The 18,343-nt window shown below is 38.6% G+C and overlaps 2 protein-coding genes across 2 annotated transcripts in view; both read left to right on the forward strand.

Annotated features, from left to right (window-relative positions):
- Window positions 1–4,267, forward strand: part of megf10 (multiple EGF-like-domains 10) — a 53,534-nt gene extending 49,267 nt beyond the window's left edge. The window contains exon 25 of the mRNA XM_029444275.1: window positions 278–4,267. Within this exon, the coding sequence (XP_029300135.1) occupies window positions 278–438 (161 nt within the window). The 3' untranslated portion in view covers window positions 439–4,267. The remainder of the gene's footprint in view (window positions 1–277) is intronic.
- Window positions 4,268–6,645: 2,378 nt separating this feature from the next.
- Window positions 6,646–17,693, forward strand: LOC115016507 (very long-chain acyl-CoA synthetase). Its single transcript, XM_029444276.1, has 10 exons — window positions 6,646–7,266; window positions 8,978–9,181; window positions 10,412–10,570; window positions 10,862–10,986; window positions 11,657–11,851; window positions 12,975–13,065; window positions 13,174–13,372; window positions 14,383–14,480; window positions 16,132–16,262; window positions 16,352–17,693. The coding sequence occupies exons 1-10, from the start codon at window positions 6,798–6,800 to the stop codon at window positions 16,526–16,528; spliced, it is 1,848 nt and encodes a 615-aa protein (XP_029300136.1). The 5' UTR covers window positions 6,646–6,797; the 3' UTR covers window positions 16,529–17,693.
- The last annotated feature ends 650 nt before the right edge of the window (window positions 17,694–18,343 follow it).

The following is an 18,343-nucleotide window of genomic DNA, read 5'->3' on the forward strand; positions in this document are numbered from 1 at the left end:
CGTCATGCTGCGTTCAACGACAGTCTCGTTTAATATTGAAGTTTGACATGACATGACCACGTGTTGTGTTCAAGGACCCTGACCTTGCCAGGAAAAACAGTCAGTCGCCCGTTTTATTCTATTGCTGTCTAGATTTTTTGTTTTTTTCTTCTAGTTTATTTTTTGCGTGTGTTTATGAATTACCTCAAGGGCCGGATCAAATGGTTCCCCACCTCTTATTTACAGCTTTGTACTTTATTCTTCCTGCAACTGTCAACTCGTCTGTCTTTGATTTCAGAGCCGACTGTAAGTGCCATGACTGGAGACAGCAATGGCCACGTACAGTTTGGTCAAGATCCGTACGATCTACCAAAGAACAGCCACATCCCCTGTCACTACGACCTCCTGCCAGCCAGAGAGAGCCCCACCCCAGAGCACAAGGAGCTGCACAGTGAATGATGGCACAGAGACTCAGTACAGAGACCAGCTCTCACCTCCAGTCTGCAGCACCAACAGGCACACTTTCACATGCTTTCACTTGTTTTCTTGCTGTTATACTTTGACACCATCATTGTAGTTGTGTATCTTGATGTCTTTCTGAACAAAGTGGGTATGTAAGAGGTGGGAGGTTAGTTTTGAGGTTTAGCTGTTATTGTTTACAACAATTTGTAAACTGCGATAAAGTCTTCGTAGGTCATTCCACATAAGGTCTAAGTATGCTCTGAACGAAGCAGTTTGTCCCATTCCTGCTAAATGGTTTCTACCTGTTCCAAGTGACCACACTCTAAGTCGGTCACAGCCTCCTTCTGACTGCCTCTCTCCAACAGCTCTGGGACTTTGGCAGGTTTTGTAGTCTTGCTGTGACAAATCATACAAATGACGATAACTCTCACATGTTGCTGAAGCATTTGTGGTGTTGCGCTTGGTTGTACACACGGAAAGTGACCTTTCCATACCTCCACACAATGGCAACACCTTGCTGCCTCAAAGTGGGCGTGATTGTTGGATTATTGGGAAAGTACTTTGTTTCAAGCATACTGAAGCCTTTACAATGTTTTCATATAACATTCAATACTCATCAAATCTCTATTTTTGTAACAGTATTAGAAAATGGCTAATTTGATTGAATTTTAGCACCTATATCAAAGATTAGATGTTTGTTAAAGAGAGTAGTAGAGTCAAAATGCTGACAGTGTTTGATGTTGGAAGAGTCAGTGTTGGATCAGTATTTAAGTTAACCAAAGGTACAAATTCCATGTATATACTATTTTTATCAGCGTAGTTCAAAGCTCTGCAAATTGTTTAATCCAAGAGGTTCCGAGCTGAGCCTCTTCTCGTTGTTACAGTAATCGATTTTAGGTCCTTTCCTTTTCAGTTAAACAGCACACCATACAGAATGATACATAGAAGACGAGGATTTCATTTGATCTTAAACAATAAAAAAGCTGAATTCATGAATATCACTCACCATATCTCTTTTGAGCAGGAAGTTCTTCCCTACAGTACTTTGCATAAGGAACTTGTGCTCAGTGGACTACACACAATTCTTATTTGTCTTGATGATTGATTGATCCGTCTTGCTAAGGTCATTGCAGTTCCTTCTGAATGATCATCAGAGGTGTGGGTAGTTTTAGATCAGCGTGTTCATTGTGACCCTGTTTCCTTGTATTAACATGTGATCTGTATTTGGATATCTTGTGTGGATCAGATAGATGACAGATGAAGTTAGCCTTCATCGGTCTCCCTCTGTCCCGGGACCCTTGCCTTGTCGCGGCCGTGCATAGAGTATTCCTCATGGCTTCACTTGGTCAGGTGTTTATCGACAGCCTACTTAATTTACATATCAACATCGAACCACAATGTGGGCAGAATCAACACAGAATACTGATAACAAGAACATCCACATGACTTCTAAATTTCAAGCACCTTTTTGCTATTCAGTAATTGCACTGAAAGTACTTTTCTGAAAATAAACACTTCAAATTGGTATTTGTAAAATGTGTCAATGACACTGAATGATGTGGTTAATAGTACATGTATAAAATGCTCATCACAGTGTCCCCATATCCTGTTATCTTTCTGAAGACATCATTCTGAAAATAATTTAAATGCATTATTTTGTTGTTTATTTGCTATTTGTGTTAATGTACTGAATAACTTGAATGGAATGTTATTATAAACAGAATTTAAAGTTCTGTGTAAAAGGGGACGGAGCATGCAGCGTTATGACAATTTCCACCAGCAAATGTAAGAATTCAACCAATGAGTACATCACGTCAGTGTTGTACAGGAGGCACTTGAAAGCCTTCTCCACTGCAGTAACCCTGACCTGGGGCTTTACACCGACTATCCTGAGCTTTGAAGAATTCCTTTTGTTTCCACTGCGTCTTGCATGGGGCTTCCTCTAATTCAAACCTTTAACAACCTTGTGAAGCTTAAGTACGAGGCTCTTCTTGTATGTCCGCTGTTTTTAACAAACTGGGACAAAGAAGTAAGAATTGTCGCAATATTGTTATTGACGTCTCTTATTTATGTGAAGAAGTTTATTGCTGATGAAGAATCCATGCTGTGGCGTATGCATAATGTGGGCTGGCATGAAGCTGTAATACTCGCCTATTATAAGAACAAGAATGGCCTAAAACATGTATATCCAGATACATAACACATCAAAACAGGATTGTTGTGGAACTCAAAATGCATCAGTATTGGTATACATCAGATAATTAGTAACGTTTCTGTTTTTAACTAGCCTATATACCGTACTACAATAGGATAATAGAATTCCTGAAATTCAGTTATGGATTTTGGGTTAGGTGTGCCACCGCAGGATTTTAACCCGTATGAAAGATTTCTTGGGGCACCACTGAATCCATGTCACTGCTACAGTAGGTCAGCGCATTGAAGTACTTTGTAGTTTTTTGTTTTGCTCCCCTATGTAACGTTGTTTTATTATTTGAATGTTTCCCTGCACTGTTTAGTGTGTCTGGTCAAGATGTTGGTTTCTCACTGCTGACTCTTACTTCTTTTAAATGGCCAAATACTAATGAGGGTCAGCACGTGCAGGTTTATTACTCTTCTTTTGGGTTGACCAGCTCCATACAGTAATACAATGGTTGTTACGACACATGTGCTTGACAAATCATAATTGCCAGCACTTCTGACGTCCTTTGAAAGTTTCTGAAACTTTAGTTTCACGTTCTGAGCTCAAATTTAGTTCCACAAGTAAGTATTGCTCTTCCTGCTCCTTACAGACGCAGGGGTAAAATGGTTACTGTTACTGTTACTGTTGTTGTGTTTGTCACTTGAACAATCATAATAGACAGCACTGTGGACAATCCCTGGAAGTACCTGGAACCTTGTATCACCTCCAGAGCAAAGCCCGAACTAGTCCCCAAAGCAGGCAGAGAACAGTGAAAACAAAAGTAGAAGCAACAACAATGGAAACACTTGACATGTTTGTTCCTGTGCTAGTCAGGAGATATTTGTGATTTTCCTCATCATTAGGATTCATGACTTCCTGTGTGACATCCAAACAACCCAGTCATCTGTACAATAAGACCTAACACAGTTGCTCATCTTTATAACTGCAATTTAAGGGCTTGACATATCTAATGGAAAGCAAGCTTAAGCTGGACTTTAGCTCTTTGAAAGGAACAGTTCATATTAGTAGTCTCTAATGAACATCGTCGTATATTGCAGAAAATAGTTGCTTTTGAATGATTGTATGTTTTTTTGTCTTCCCTGTATTCTGAATTGCCTAAAATAGCAAACAATCTTAAGCTATTCTGAGCTTATTTGAAATGTTTGTAAAATAATGTATATAGTTTGATCAGTTGTGTAAAAATATTAACATCACCCATCGTCTTATGTCCGAAGTTGAAAACAACAAATGTAGCATTTGGTTTAGAACTGATACAACGATTATGAAAGCTGGGAAACTTGAGAGATATTGAAAGATACTGCATTTCTTTTGTAATCTTTTTCCGTTCCAGTCTGCCGGAGTACTGTGTATATAAATGACCACTGAAGATGTTTGCTCTGAAAGGAATGCTTGTCATTTTAATTATAATAATCAAATTGATCTGTTTCTTGACTCTTAATTGGTTCTTTCATCCTCAAGTTCCAAAAGAAGAATCATTTTCACACAAGCTGCCACTGCACAATCTTTCCCTAATAAGGTGACAATGATGTAGCCTCTGCCACAATGGGATTCTTTTACGCTTTTTTGGGTTTTGTTTTTCATTATAGTTCTGTTTGTGCAAATGCTTTGGAATAAAATGACATAATATGATGAAATAGTTTGCTGACTTGTGGAATTTGTGAGCACTTTACGCAAGTCTGCAAGAGACCTTTTTTATTTTAATTAACAAGCTGGAGGTGGTGGAATATAATATTTCTAACTATGCTTTCATTATTGTATAATCACCTGAAACTAAGAATCACTGTGTTTTCGTTACTTTACAGCAGGGGTGGGGAACCTTTTTCCTATCAAGGGCCATTTCAATTTTTACAACATCCTTCGAGGGCCGTACTAATTATTGAACTCATAACCTCTGCAAAACTATTTAAAGACACAGCCCATTCATTTCACCTTTCTTATATATGCTGTGCAACTTTTTTGCTTTTTTATCAGAAATCAGAAATCCTTTATTAGTCCCACAACGGGGAAATGTACATTGTTACAGCAAAAGAACATATGAAGTAAAAAGGCAGTACACAATAATTAAATAGATTAAAAAATAATATAAGTACCAAGTGGTTGATAGATAATTGTAAAGTGAATATTGTAAATGGCAGTGATAATTGCACAGCAGTGGTGGAATAGTCTGTTCTTGGTGTGGTGGTCTACCTCTCTATCTTTCCATGTTTGTATGTTACGTCCTGCAGAGAGCTGCTTGTTGGGCCAAACTCCGCCGAAGAGCGTTAACTTTATCCAAACACACTCGTCCTTTCAGTTCGTGCAGTTTGGCATGTTTTGTGCTTTAATGGCGCTAGAGATTATTTTTCATCACCGCAAGCGCGTCCGCACAAACTAGGTACACTGGCCTTTTACTTCCACAAAGAAATAATCGTTCGTCCATTTCTCCTGGAGAGTGACATTCCGCATCCACCTTTTTATTTTTTACACTCGCCATGCTGCGTTCACTGATGTCAACAACAGTCGTTTAATATAACGTTTAATATTGAAGTTTGACATGACATGACTGACTGTCTGGCTGTCTGACTGACTCTGACTGACTGTCTGGCTGTCTGACTCTGACTGACAGTCTGGTTGTCTGACTGTCTGACTGACTGTCTGCTTGTCTGACTGCCTGACTGACTGATTGTCTGGTTGTCTGACTGACTGTCTGACTGATTCTGACTGATTGTATGGTTGTCTGACTGACTCGACTGCCTGACTGACTGACTGTCTGACTGACTCTGACTGACTGACTGTCTGACTGACTCTGACTGACTGACTCTGACTGACTGTCTGACTGACTCTGACTAACTGACTGTCTGTCTGTCTGTGACTGACTGACTGACTCTGACTGACTGTCTGGCTGTCTGACTCTGACTGACAGTCTGGTTGTCTGACTGTCTGACTGACTGTCTGCTTGTCTGACTGCCTGACTGACTGATTGTCTGGTTGTCTGACTGACTGTCTGACTGATTCTGACTGATTGTATGGTTGTCTGACTGACTCGACTGCCTGACTGACTGACTGTCTGACTGACTCTGACTGACTGACTGTCTGACTGACTCTGACTGACTGACTCTGACTGACTGTCTGACTGACTCTGACTAACTGACTGTCTGTCTGTCTGTGACTGACTGACTGACTCTGACTGACTGTCTGACTGTCTGACTCTGACTGACAGTCTGGTTGTCTGACTGTCTGACTGACTGACTGTCTGACTCTGACTGACTGTCTGCTTGTCTGACTGACTGATTGTCTGGTTGTCTGACTGACTGTCTGACTGATTCTGACTGACTGTCTGACACTGACTGACTGACTGACTGACACTGACTGACTGACAGACTCTGCCTGACTGACTGACTGTCTGACTGACTGACTCTGACTGACTGACACTGACTGACTGACAGACTCTGCCTGACTGACTGACTGACTCTGACTGACTGACTCTGACTGACTGTCTGACTGACTGACTGTCTGACTGACTGACTCTGACTGACTGACACTGACTGACTGACAGACTCTGCCTGACTGACTGACTGTCTGACTGACTCTGACTGACTGACTCTGACTGACTGTCTGACTGACTCTGACTGACTGACTCTGACTGACTGACACTGACTGACTGACAGACTCTGCCTGACTGACTGACTGTCTGACTGACTCTGACTGACTGACTCTGACTGACTGTCTGACTGACTGACTGTCTGACTGACTGACTCTGACTGACTGACACTGACTGACTGACAGACTCTGCCTGACTGACTGACTGTCTGACTGACTCTGACTGACTGACTCTGACTGACTGTCTGACTGACTCTGACTGACTGACTGACTCTGACTGACTGACTGACTGACTGACAAACGTATTGAATGAATGTGAAATTGTCTATCACGTTCAGCTTTTATTTTGAAGTACCGGTAAATTCAACCCGTTCTTACCGTAATGCTCAGTATATAAATGTAGTCTACCGCTAAACAACATGGGGGCTAGTTTCACCGCAGCACCGCTCATTGGTTGTCACTGTGTTGCTGAGAAACTTGTGGGAGTGGGCCATCAGCTTGACTGCAGATATCCTGATTTCCTGTTATTTAAAGTTTTAGTCAGTCTTGAAGTGAGGTGTGGAGTTTTTACGCTAAGATGATAACCATTAGCCTTTTAGCAGGACTACTGGCTCTTCTGCTCTACCAGAGGATGACTTATCCTTTCTTCTGGGTCGATTTGATGTATTACTTAAAACTTCGGAGGTACGGAAGGACTTTGCAGGCTCGTATGCAGCAAGGAATCATCACATACCTCGACTGTTTTATCTACCAGGCGAGGAAGAACCCGAACAAACCCTTCATCATCTTCGAAAACCAGACCCTGACATACCAGGATGTGGACAGGAGAAGTAATCAGTTTGCAAACGCGTTCAGGACGGAGGGCTCTTTGAAACAAGGAGACATTGTTGCCCTGTTGATGTTCAACGAACCGGACTTTATTTGTGTGTGGTTGGGGCTGTGCAAACTGGGCTGTGAAGTCGCCTTTCTCAACGTCAACATTAAAGCCCAATCTCTGCTTCACTGCTTTCATAGTTGTGGAGCCAGGACGCTTGTTGTCGGCGCAGGTATTGCACGTCTCCCCTTACTTTCTTCACCATTACTTAAACTGAGGTGAACTCTATCTATCTGCTCCCCGTGCTTTGATTTACGAAGCTCGAGTCGAACCACATCATCTTTTTTTTTCTTCCAAATACTCACTGGTAACACAGTAGCAATGTACACACACAATAAGAAAGCCTGTTGTTATTGTAGTACACACAGGAAGCTAAGATACACACTATGGCTCCAGCAAGGCCATACTTGGGGTTCCCAGAATTTGAGCAGCACATTGTTCTGGATATTTCCTTCTTATTGAAAGTACAACACATTGTGTCTGATTTATGTCATTTTATCACAATCATACTGAGAGAACATGGAGTTAACATCTCCACAGACAATGCAGAGTGCAAGTGTAATACAAAGGGAAAACTACCTCACATTTCAAAGAGCAATTTAGGAAATGAAAATAAGAAAAATCTAAAGTATGTTAAATGTATTAAGTAGTAGAATTATAAATAATCACTTGTTTAAAATAAATAAATAGGATATAGCCTACTTGTAAATGTGAATATGACCGTGGAGGAAAAAGTAGGCCTACTCATACCACAGTGTAAAACGATTTAAGATATTATGATGTATGTGTCTTGCAATGCAGGATGCCCCATTTCACACTGCTATTATATATTATATATATTATATTATATTACATTATTGGGTTACTGTTATTGATGTGTTCTCATTATGTTGATGTTGTCGCAGGTCGAGGTGGAGCTCATTTTAACTCCTAAATATACTTGTAGGTATTATAATTTACAACAATCATCTTTTTAATGTGATCAAAAGTTTTGTATTTAAAATATTAACTTGAAAAGTAACTATAGCTGTAAAATAGTGTGAATGCATTGGTGTAAAAGTACAACATTCCTAAAGTGTAGAAGTGTAAAGTAGCAGGAAAAGAAATACTCAAGTAAAGTACGATTAGATAAATGAACTAGTCAGCCATTTGATTTATTTACTTCTTGCTGTCACGATTTAAAGAGTATTTCAACACTAACAGACTGATGCATTTAAAGTGTGTTCGTAAGTCTGCTGATGAAATGAGGGATTTAAACTTGAGAAAGTATGTGTACCCCTGAATATTTAGACTAAACTTGTTTGTAATTGTGAATATTACTACTACTACTAGTAGTAGTAGTAGTAGTAGTAGTAGTAGTAGTAGTAGTAGTAGTAGTAGTAGTAGTAGTTTTCTCTTCCAAAGTAATAAACAATAATTGTAATGCTTTAATTCCCACAGGATCGATGGGTTATCTGGAGAATGCAGCTGTTGTGACATTGATATCTGCCTTTTATTGTACAGTAAAGGTTAACACTTTTCAAAGTCAGGCCCTCCAATGGAAGTTAACATGTTCAATGCTATCAGTCGTACTGATAGTTAACAGGGAGAGAGCAAAGTACCAACAATGAGCACACCCCTGTCTTTGAATGGTATGGAGCCCTGAATCAGAAGGACGAGATTATGTTGACTTTTTACCTGAAATCTTTCAGTCTGTAAATGCTTATGGAAGATGTTATGTTGTCCACAACCACACACATGATAACAGCTAGCTGTGATTCAGTCTGATGCAACACAAACTGCCTCTGAAATGACCAGAGAGGGGAATCAACATGTGCATGTTTGTCTTTGGTCCTGTGTGATGAAGCAGCAGTTGATATGTCCCGTTGTGTCTGTTTATCCAGATTTGGTGCGTTTGGTGGAAGAGGTGTTGCCTGGTCTGAAGAAGGACAGCATGGCTGTGTGGGTGCTGGATCACACATCACCTTCTGAGGATTGTAACAGTTTACTAGATAAGGTGGAACTCATGTCTGGAGAAACCTTAAGTGACCATCCTAAAGTTGACATCATGTCAAACTTTCTCTTCATTTTTACTTCAGGCACCACAGGTACTGCATCTGCATTGTATCATTCACCATATATATATATATATATATATATATATATATATGTATATATGTATGTATGTATGTATGTATGTATGTATGTATGTATGTATGTATATATATATATATATATATATATAGATATGTATATGTATATATATATATATATATGTATATATGTGTGTATATATATATATATATATATATATGTGTATATATATATATATATGTGTGTATATATATATGTGTGTATATATATATATATGGTATATATATATATATATATATAATATATATATATATATATATGTGTATATATATATATATATATATATATATGTGTATATATATATATATATATATATATATGTGTGTGTATATATATATATATGTGTATATATATATCTAATGTGTATATATATATATGTATATATATATATATGTATATATATATATATATATATATATGTGTGTGTATATATATATATATGTGTATATATAATATATATAATATATATATATATATGTGTATATATATATGTATATGTGTATATATATATATAGATATATGTGTGTAGATATATATATATATGTGTGTATAGAAGAGAGAGAGAGAGAGAGAGAGAGAGGAGAGAGATATAGATAGAGAGAGAGAGAGAGAGATAATAGATTAAAGAGAGAGAGAGAGAGAGAGAGAGATAGAGAATATATAAGAGAAGAGATATAAGATATATATGAGATATATATAGATCTAATATATCTTTCTTCTATATATCTGTATAGTATATCTATATTGTCTGTATTCTATCTATGTGTATTTATATATCTATTATCTATGGATGTATATATTATTATATGTATGTATATATATGATGTATTATAATATATATATATGATATATAGAATATAGATGGTATATTGCATGTTATTATATATATATATATATGTATATTATATATGTATCCTCTATGTCTCCTCTCTCTCTCTTTATCTATTCTGTCTATTCTCATCTCTATTCTCTCTCTCTCATTCCTTCCTATTTCTCTTCTCTCTCTCTATCTTCTGTCTTCTCTTCTCTATATCTCTCCTTGTTGTCTCTCTCTGTATATATATATATATATATATATATCTAGTGATAATATATATATATATATATGTATATATGTTTGTTTTGTTTAATGTATGTTTTGAGGTTAAACGTCACAAACTAACTTCTGGTCCATCCTCTGCCAGGCCTCTCCAAGGCTGCCCGTGTAGGTCATCTGAAAGCCATTTTGAGTATGGCCTTCTTTCAAATGTGTGGAGCCACATCTGAGGACATCATCTACATCACTCTTCCTCTTTACCACATGTCTGCTTCCCTGTTAGGGGTTGGAGGATGCATACAGCTTGGTAAGATAAAACATACACAATTCCTTTTTATATTTTAAGTTCAACGCTGGAGGAAACCACGTGATGGTGGATATCCTTTTTATTGGCCTATAAGGAATTGTCACTTCCTACCATACCAGGAGAAAAGGCTGAAACAAAGCAGAGGAACGTTCCCACAACAGCTCCAGCTATAAATCATTTGTGTTGACATTGTTAGACATATAGTATGTATTTAAAATCAGAGTTTTTAGCACTACACTACACTTGCTCTGTTTGCCTTGCCATCTTCTCCATCTCTCCTTTGCATCACAGGGGCAACGTGTGTTTTGAAAAAGAAGTTTTCTGCCAGTCAGTTTTGGAAGGACTGTGTGAAACACAATGTGACAGTGGTGCAGTACATAGGAGAACTGTGTCGATACCTGTTCAACCATCCCACAGTAAGACAGACTACATTGAAACAAGCCATTTTCTTCATCCTAAATTATAACTAAATGTAAATCGCAGATTTTCATGACAAGCCATGGCCCTACAACACCACGAGCTCATATGTGCACAATACAAGTCCAACAGGGGACATGCTGTTCATTTGTGGGTAGTAATGTTTTTGTTCAGTTAAAGAAATGCTGCAGGAAATACTTATATATTTCAATATACTACAATGAAATAATTCCTAGATTTGTGTTGTCCAACTATCCTGTGTATGACATGTTCCTCATTGAACTGACATACCAATGAGCCCTTTACTCCTGGTGTGCATCGCAGGATTAACCCGTGAGAGAGAGACCCTTTTGGAAATAATGGGCTTCAAGGAGTTTTGTGTGCCCATCACCAATGAACATCTACAGCACATTTGGTTGAAAACTGTCCATTAGTAGATGGCTTGTCTACTTTTACAATCTCCTAGCATTTCCCCCTGCTTCCAGTCTTTGTGCAAAGTCAAGCTAAATACATCCCACACTCATCACTGTACAGGACTCGCAGAAATTCATGTGATATAAATGTTCTGGACTGACAAGCCTGTACATAAGCATATTTCCCACAGAGTAGGACTGTCCCTTTTTAAAAGTGAAGAGATGTTCTTTAATCCAAGTCTTGTGCTTCCTCCAGGTTCCAGAGGAGAGGGCTCACAGTGTTCGGCTGTTCGCAGGAAGTGGTCTCCGGTCAGATGTTTGGAAGCAGTTTGTCCAACGCTTTGGTAGGATCAAGATCAGAGAGGGTTACGGATTGACTGAGACCAGCATCGGCTTCCTCAACTACACCGAAGAGGTCGGACCAATTGGGAGGGCAAGCTATTTCAACAAGGTCAGGAATAAAAGTGTTTCCTCTGGAGCTGGAGCTTGTCCCACTGTGACTCATTATATATCGTCAGGAGATAAAACATTTCAATTTGAATTACTGCTTTGTCATTTTGGAAACACCTCTTTCCCATTTAATAATGAATTAATCGTTTAATTTAACGATTAGTTTAGTTGGTTGTCTTAGTGTTTCTGAAAGGTGACCTGTACTACAGGGACTAACATTTGGAGTACACCAGTTGAAGATAATGAAGCCACTTGAAATGTTGTTTTGTTGTGACTACAGAAGTTCCATTACTTGCATACTTTGCTAACAAATATTGTAAGTTCATCCAAATGTTATTTGGCGATGAATAGACTTGTTGTACTTGAACACCTTCATAGCCCTGATGATTTACTAAGGATGGTATTCATTGGTATCAAAATTGATGAGAGTGCAGAGACAATGAGCTGAAAGCTCCCTAAAGATGTACAGCTGGGAATAATTCACTGTGGGTTCATCTTATTATACCAAGTTATGGTAGTCATTGTTAATATAATAAATCCTGATTAAATTCAAATCACATTGTCACATACTCGATTGTACAAGTTCAATGTGCAGTGAGGTGCTTTGTTAGCATCTCCAGTAGATGCACAATTAAGTATTCAAAGTGAACAAATGTTACAAAAAGAAGGTACAAGTAATTACTAATTTAAATATCTCAACTATAATACGTATACAATGCCAGCAGAGTACAGTATGATGAATATGTGGTAAGATGAAATGTACAATATATCAACAATTTGCTGACTGTATTTATATAACAATGATGATGAGTCGGATGGTTTCTGATATCTTCACATCTTCCGTCGCAGACTGAAAAGCCATCAGTTTAAATGGCACCAGGCCATGAAAAAAACATTTGTTTGGCTTATGTGAAGCTATTGTTCTGCACAAAGGATTTCACATATTTGAAGCTAATATACCTGCAGGAGTCTTGCTGCTCAGAGTTGTATCCTCATGGTTGTTTGCACTTATTGTAAGTCGCTTTGGACAAAAATGTCAACTAAATGTAATGAACTGTAATGTAATTTAATGTAATCTAAAGCAGTATCTCATCAAGTCACTATTTTCATCTCCTCTTCCTCAGCTTTCCATGGCTTTTGAGCTCCTCAGATATGACCCACAAACATACGAGCCAGTCCGAACACCCTCTGGGAGATGCATACGAGCACAAATAGGTAAAAGAATCACAAGCCAAGTCCTTTAGCATGAAAGCCTGTAGTACATAGCTGTAAGGACAGAGGAAGAGCCAATGTGTCCACTGAGTGTGCTTCCTGTTTGCACAGGAGAGGCAGGGATCCTGGTTGCTCCTCTCACAGCTATGAACCAGTTCCTGGGCTACGCAGGGAACCAGATCCAGTCTGAGAAGAAGCTGCTCAGAGATGTCTTTAAAGCTGGGGATGTCTACTTCAACACCGGAGACCTCCTGCTCCACGATTACAGGGACTTTCTTTACTTCCGGGACCGCATCGGAGACACCTTCAGGTACCCTTACTGTCTGCGTCATTCACAATGTGACCACGGATGGGTTTCATTTGGCAAGTTTGCCGAGAATGAAGAATTGGTGTCATATTGCACAGAAAGCCTTTACCAATGATGTGTTACCAACATGTTGGAACACATCAGTCAGCACGGCTGTCATTTACAGCTGCTTTAACACAACCGTTTCTCTATCAGGCTAGATATGTAGATGCAGATTACATACTCATCACAAATGGAGAATTTGAGAGAAATAAAATATGAAATGTATACAGGGCTGTGCCTCAGGAGGTAGGGTGATCGTCCACTAATCGGAGGGTCGTGCTTCGATCCCCGGCCCCTGCAGTCTACATGTCAAAATAATTTGGCATACTGTCCTTATAATAATAATAACAATAACAATAATATGATCACACAGTTATAAACACTATTATGCTATGTATTAATGATGGCATCCCACAACCACAACCACACATCCACACACACACACACACTCACACACACCTGTCAGTCAGTCAGGTGTTCTTCCCTGCTCAGACGTTGAACGAGCACTGAGCCTTTGCTATGAAGTGTTCTACAGCTTGATGGAAGTCCACCCTGTAGATGTGAATTGATTGGACAGGATTTGGAAAAGCACACACCTGTCTATAAGGTGTCACATCGTTCTGAAATGGAGGAAGTTTGGAACAACCGGGACTCTTCCTAGAGCTGGCCGGCCAGCCAAACTCAACCAGGGGAGAAGGACCTTGTGGAAGAGAGGTGACCAAGAGCCTAATGGTCACTCTGGCTGAGCTCCACAGATCCTGTGTGGAGAAACTTCTGGAAGGACGACCATCACTGCAACAAACAAGAGTCTGTTATCTGATGAGTGAACAGTTTGACCTCCATTAATAAATGTGGAGCGTCTTATTGGCCATATGGCTACAAAGCTTGGCACAGAGCTGCAATTTGTTGCATGTCTTGCCACACAAATCAGTTCTTGCAGGTGTAACTGCATCTAACCTTGTGTCCTGCAGGTGGAAAGGAGAGAACGTATCCACCACTGAGGTGTCCGAGGTTTTAGGTCTTCTTGATTTTATCCAGGAGGCCAACATCTACGGAGTCACCATACCAGGTGTGTTACACTGTAAATAATTGATGACATTAACATAAGTCTGTAGCAGGGGACATGTTTTCAGGAGACCGCTGTTACTATGTTGAGAAATGTTTAAGATATCATCAAAAGAAAATGATAAAAAGTATTTGTATGTGACTGTTTCTATGTAACGTTCACTATGTGACTGTTTCTATGTAACGTTCACGATATGACTGTTTCTATGTAACATTCAGTATGTGACTGTTTCTATGTAACATTCAGTATGTGACTGTTTCTATGTAACATTCAGTATGTGACTGTTTCTATGTAACGTTCACTGTGTGACTGTTTCTATGTAACATTCAGTATGCGACTGTTTTTATGTAACATTCACTATGCGACTGTTTCTATGTAACATTCACTATACGACTGTTTCTATGTAACGTTCAGTATGTGACTGTTTCTATGTAACGTTCACTATGCGACTGTTTCTATGTAACATTCACTATACGACTGTTTCTATGTAACGTTCACTATGTGACTGTTTCTATGTAATCTATGTAACGTTCACTATGTAACTGTTTCTATGTAACGTTCACTATGCGACTGTTTCTATGTAACGTTCAGTATGCGACTGTTTCTATGTAACGTTCAGTATGTGACTGTTTCTATGTAACGTTCAGTATGCGACTGTTTCTATGTAACATTCACTATGAGACTGTTTCTATGTAACGTTCAGTATGTGACTGTTTCTATGTAACGTTCAGTATGTGACTGTTTCTATGTAATCTATGTAACGTTCACTATGTGACTGTTTCTATGTAACGTTCACTATGTGACTGTTTCTATGTAACATTCAGTATGTGTCTGTTTCTATGCAACGTTCAGTATGTGACTGTTTCTATGTAATCTATGTAACGTTCACTATGTGACTGTTTCTATGTAACGTTCACTATGCGACTGTTTCTATGTAACGTTCAGTATGTGACTGTTTCTATGTAACATTCAGTATGTGACTGTTTCTATGTAACGTTCACTGTGTGACTGTTTCTATGTAACATTCAGTATGCGACTGTTTTTATGTAACATTCACTATGCGACTGTTTCTATGTAACATTCACTATACGACTGTTTCTATGTAACGTTCAGTATGTGACTGTTTCTATGTAACGTTCAGTATGCGACTGTTTCTATGTAACGTTCACTATGCGACTGTTTCTATGTAAGGTTCACAATGCGACTGTTTCTATGTAACGTTCAGTATGCGACTGTTTCTATGTAACGTTCAGTATGCGACTGTTTCTATGTAAAGTTCAGTATGTGACTGTTTCTATGTAACGTTCAGTATGCGACTGTTTCTATGTAACATTCACTATGAGACTGTTTCTATGTAACGTTCACTATGCGACTGTTTCTATGTAACGTTCACTATGCGACTGTTTCTATGTAAGGTTCACTATGCGACTGTTTCTATGTAACGTTCACTATGCGACTGTTTCTATGTAACGTTCAGTATGCGACTGTTTCTATGCAACGTTCAGTATGCGACTGTTTCTATGCAACGTTCAGTATGCGACTGTTTCTATGCAAAGTTCACTATGCGACTGTTTCTATGTAACATTCACTATGCGACTGTTTCTATGTAATCTATGTAACATTCACTGTGTGACTTTTTCCCATGTGTTTGCAGGATATGAAGGTCGGGCAGGTATGGCTGCCATCGTCTTGAAACAGGATCACAATTTAAATGGAACAAAACTCTACAACCATTTAGTGAAATCACTTCCTGCATATGCCTGGCCGTGGTTTCTCAGAATGCAGGTAAGTCATGCAGGTTTTCATTATCTGCCGTATGCATTTTTAAGTGTGAAGTTATTGTGTTCATTTGCATCTCCGGCTGTGCTTTTTAGGCCTCTCTGGATGTGACCGAGACTTTCAAGCAGCAGAAGGTGAAGCTGGTCCAGGAGGGTTTTGATCCGGACGTCACCCAGGACCTTCTGTATTTCTTAGATGTCTCTAAGAAAGATTATATTCTCCTGACTGTATCTCTGTATCAAGACATTGTCTCTGGAAAGTTCAAGTTATAAACATTTTAGGACAAAGCTGCAGTACAGACAGACATCAGAAGATAAGTACATATAATCCATGTTGTAGCCACATGTCTGTACTTGTTTGTGATCAGTGCCACAAACAAAACATGTATTTACCTCAGCAGAGAGAAGCAGGCCTTTATTACAAACCCTTCCTCCATGTTTACATCCTGATGACTTCAGTGTCGTTTACATTTCCACAGGACTGATTCCATCAGTCATGACATTCTCGCCACTCTTCTTACTTTCTGTTTCCAACAGAAAGACTGTTTTTGTTCACTTGTTTCTGCTTGTGATTGCTTAACTGCTTGTTATTATCACCGGCTTGTTACTGTCGTCAACACTACCTGCATGTTTCACAATCAAGAGCTTTGTGCATGTTGAAATTATTTCATTGAAATGTTGAAAGGATTTTGTACAGTATTTTTCACAAGCCATAAGGGAATTCAGATACAATGTTGGCATTATGCAGAACAAGTTTTATTTCAATGTCAGATGATGTCACATATGGGAGTGGCTTTCCCTGACCAGTGAGTTGTCACGCCACAACTCAATTTCTTACAGATGACTTATATTTTTGCTCGTTGTCGCCTGTTCCTGGTTCCTTGGATTCCACAATGTTTTGAGGGCTGTCTTCCATTATTTACTATGTATAATTATGTATTTTCAACCTCAGAAATGTCAAAATTAGCTTTATAATCCATATATATTGTTGTTAAACTTGACCTACCTGATTTATCTTCTGTGGAAATGGACATTATACTGAATTTATCATGTGAGCTTTGAGAGTGTAGTAAATACACTCCCTCTTTTTTTGTCTGACTGTTATTAGTGCCTGCCTTTACAGTAATCATTCATTCTGTCCATGTCCATTATTTGAATGATTTGTTTTATGTTGTGCACTTTTATTTGAGAATGTTTGCTATTACCTTACTACTACTTATTACTGTTGGAAATCTGGTTTTCTTAGAAGAATGGGATGGATATATTTATATTTCTTCAGTATAAATTATATCCTCGTAGTCATAATAAAATAAAATGTAGTAGTGTTATAGCAGCTGTCTGTAGGTGTAACACTTAATATAAGATTCACTGTACTCACACAGACTGTGTAACTTTGAGCAAAATGTTCGGGGAACTGACTATAAATGTTGAACTCCAACTTGGTGGAAATCTTCTCTTTTTGGATGAGAATGTTTGAGATGTATGTTAACACTATAGGAAATAACATTTAATGACTGCCTTTCAGTTTTTCAGATACATTCACAGGCTTCGGACTTGTTTTGCCAGTCTTTTCATGAGTAAAAGTGCACCCTCTGCAGAATGGTCCCATCTCCCTGAGAGGGTTTCATGGCAAGGGCGCTATAGTTACCATCCTACTTTGCAACTGTAAAAACTAACCTCAGCACTCAGCACTGGTGACATGTAGCCTACAGTAATGCATGCCCAGTTTGTACCATCTTATGACCTATGGAAGTCATTATTCAGTTGGATTTTAATATCTGTATATTTGATGATAGAACAGTAAAAACAGATACGGTAACATTATCCCTCATAAAAAGATAATATGTCCCTATGTAGCCTATGTACATTTTATTGACAAAAATATTGGCACATCTTATGTCTCTAAAATTGTAAACCTCTTCTACTTATCATTGCCCAAAGGCACAGAATATCTTTGCACCCTCACAAATGGTAGCCTCACATCTCAGTGACAAATCTCTGATGGACTTAGTCAACATCTGGTTTTTCGTAAAGTAAGTCAAGCAAATCAAATACCAAGCGAATATGATTATGCATCTTTCTTGCTTG

This window comes from Cottoperca gobio, chromosome 12 (genome assembly GCF_900634415.1).
Source record: "Cottoperca gobio chromosome 12, fCotGob3.1, whole genome shotgun sequence".
Lineage (NCBI taxonomy): Eukaryota > Metazoa > Chordata > Actinopteri > Perciformes > Bovichtidae > Cottoperca > Cottoperca gobio.

Bases quoted from the DNA above. Each gene is read 5' to 3' on its own strand.
- LOC115016507 (XM_029444276.1), top strand. From the start codon at position 6,798: ATGATAACCATTAGCCTTTTAGCAGGACTACTGGCTCTTCTGCTCTAC. The intron at 10,987-11,656 runs GTAAGACAGACT...TGCTTCCTCCAG, and splicing joins ACCTGTTCAACCATCCCACA to GTTCCAGAGGAGAGGGCTCA. The intron at 11,852-12,974 runs GTCAGGAATAAA...CCTCTTCCTCAG, and splicing joins GGGCAAGCTATTTCAACAAG to CTTTCCATGGCTTTTGAGCT.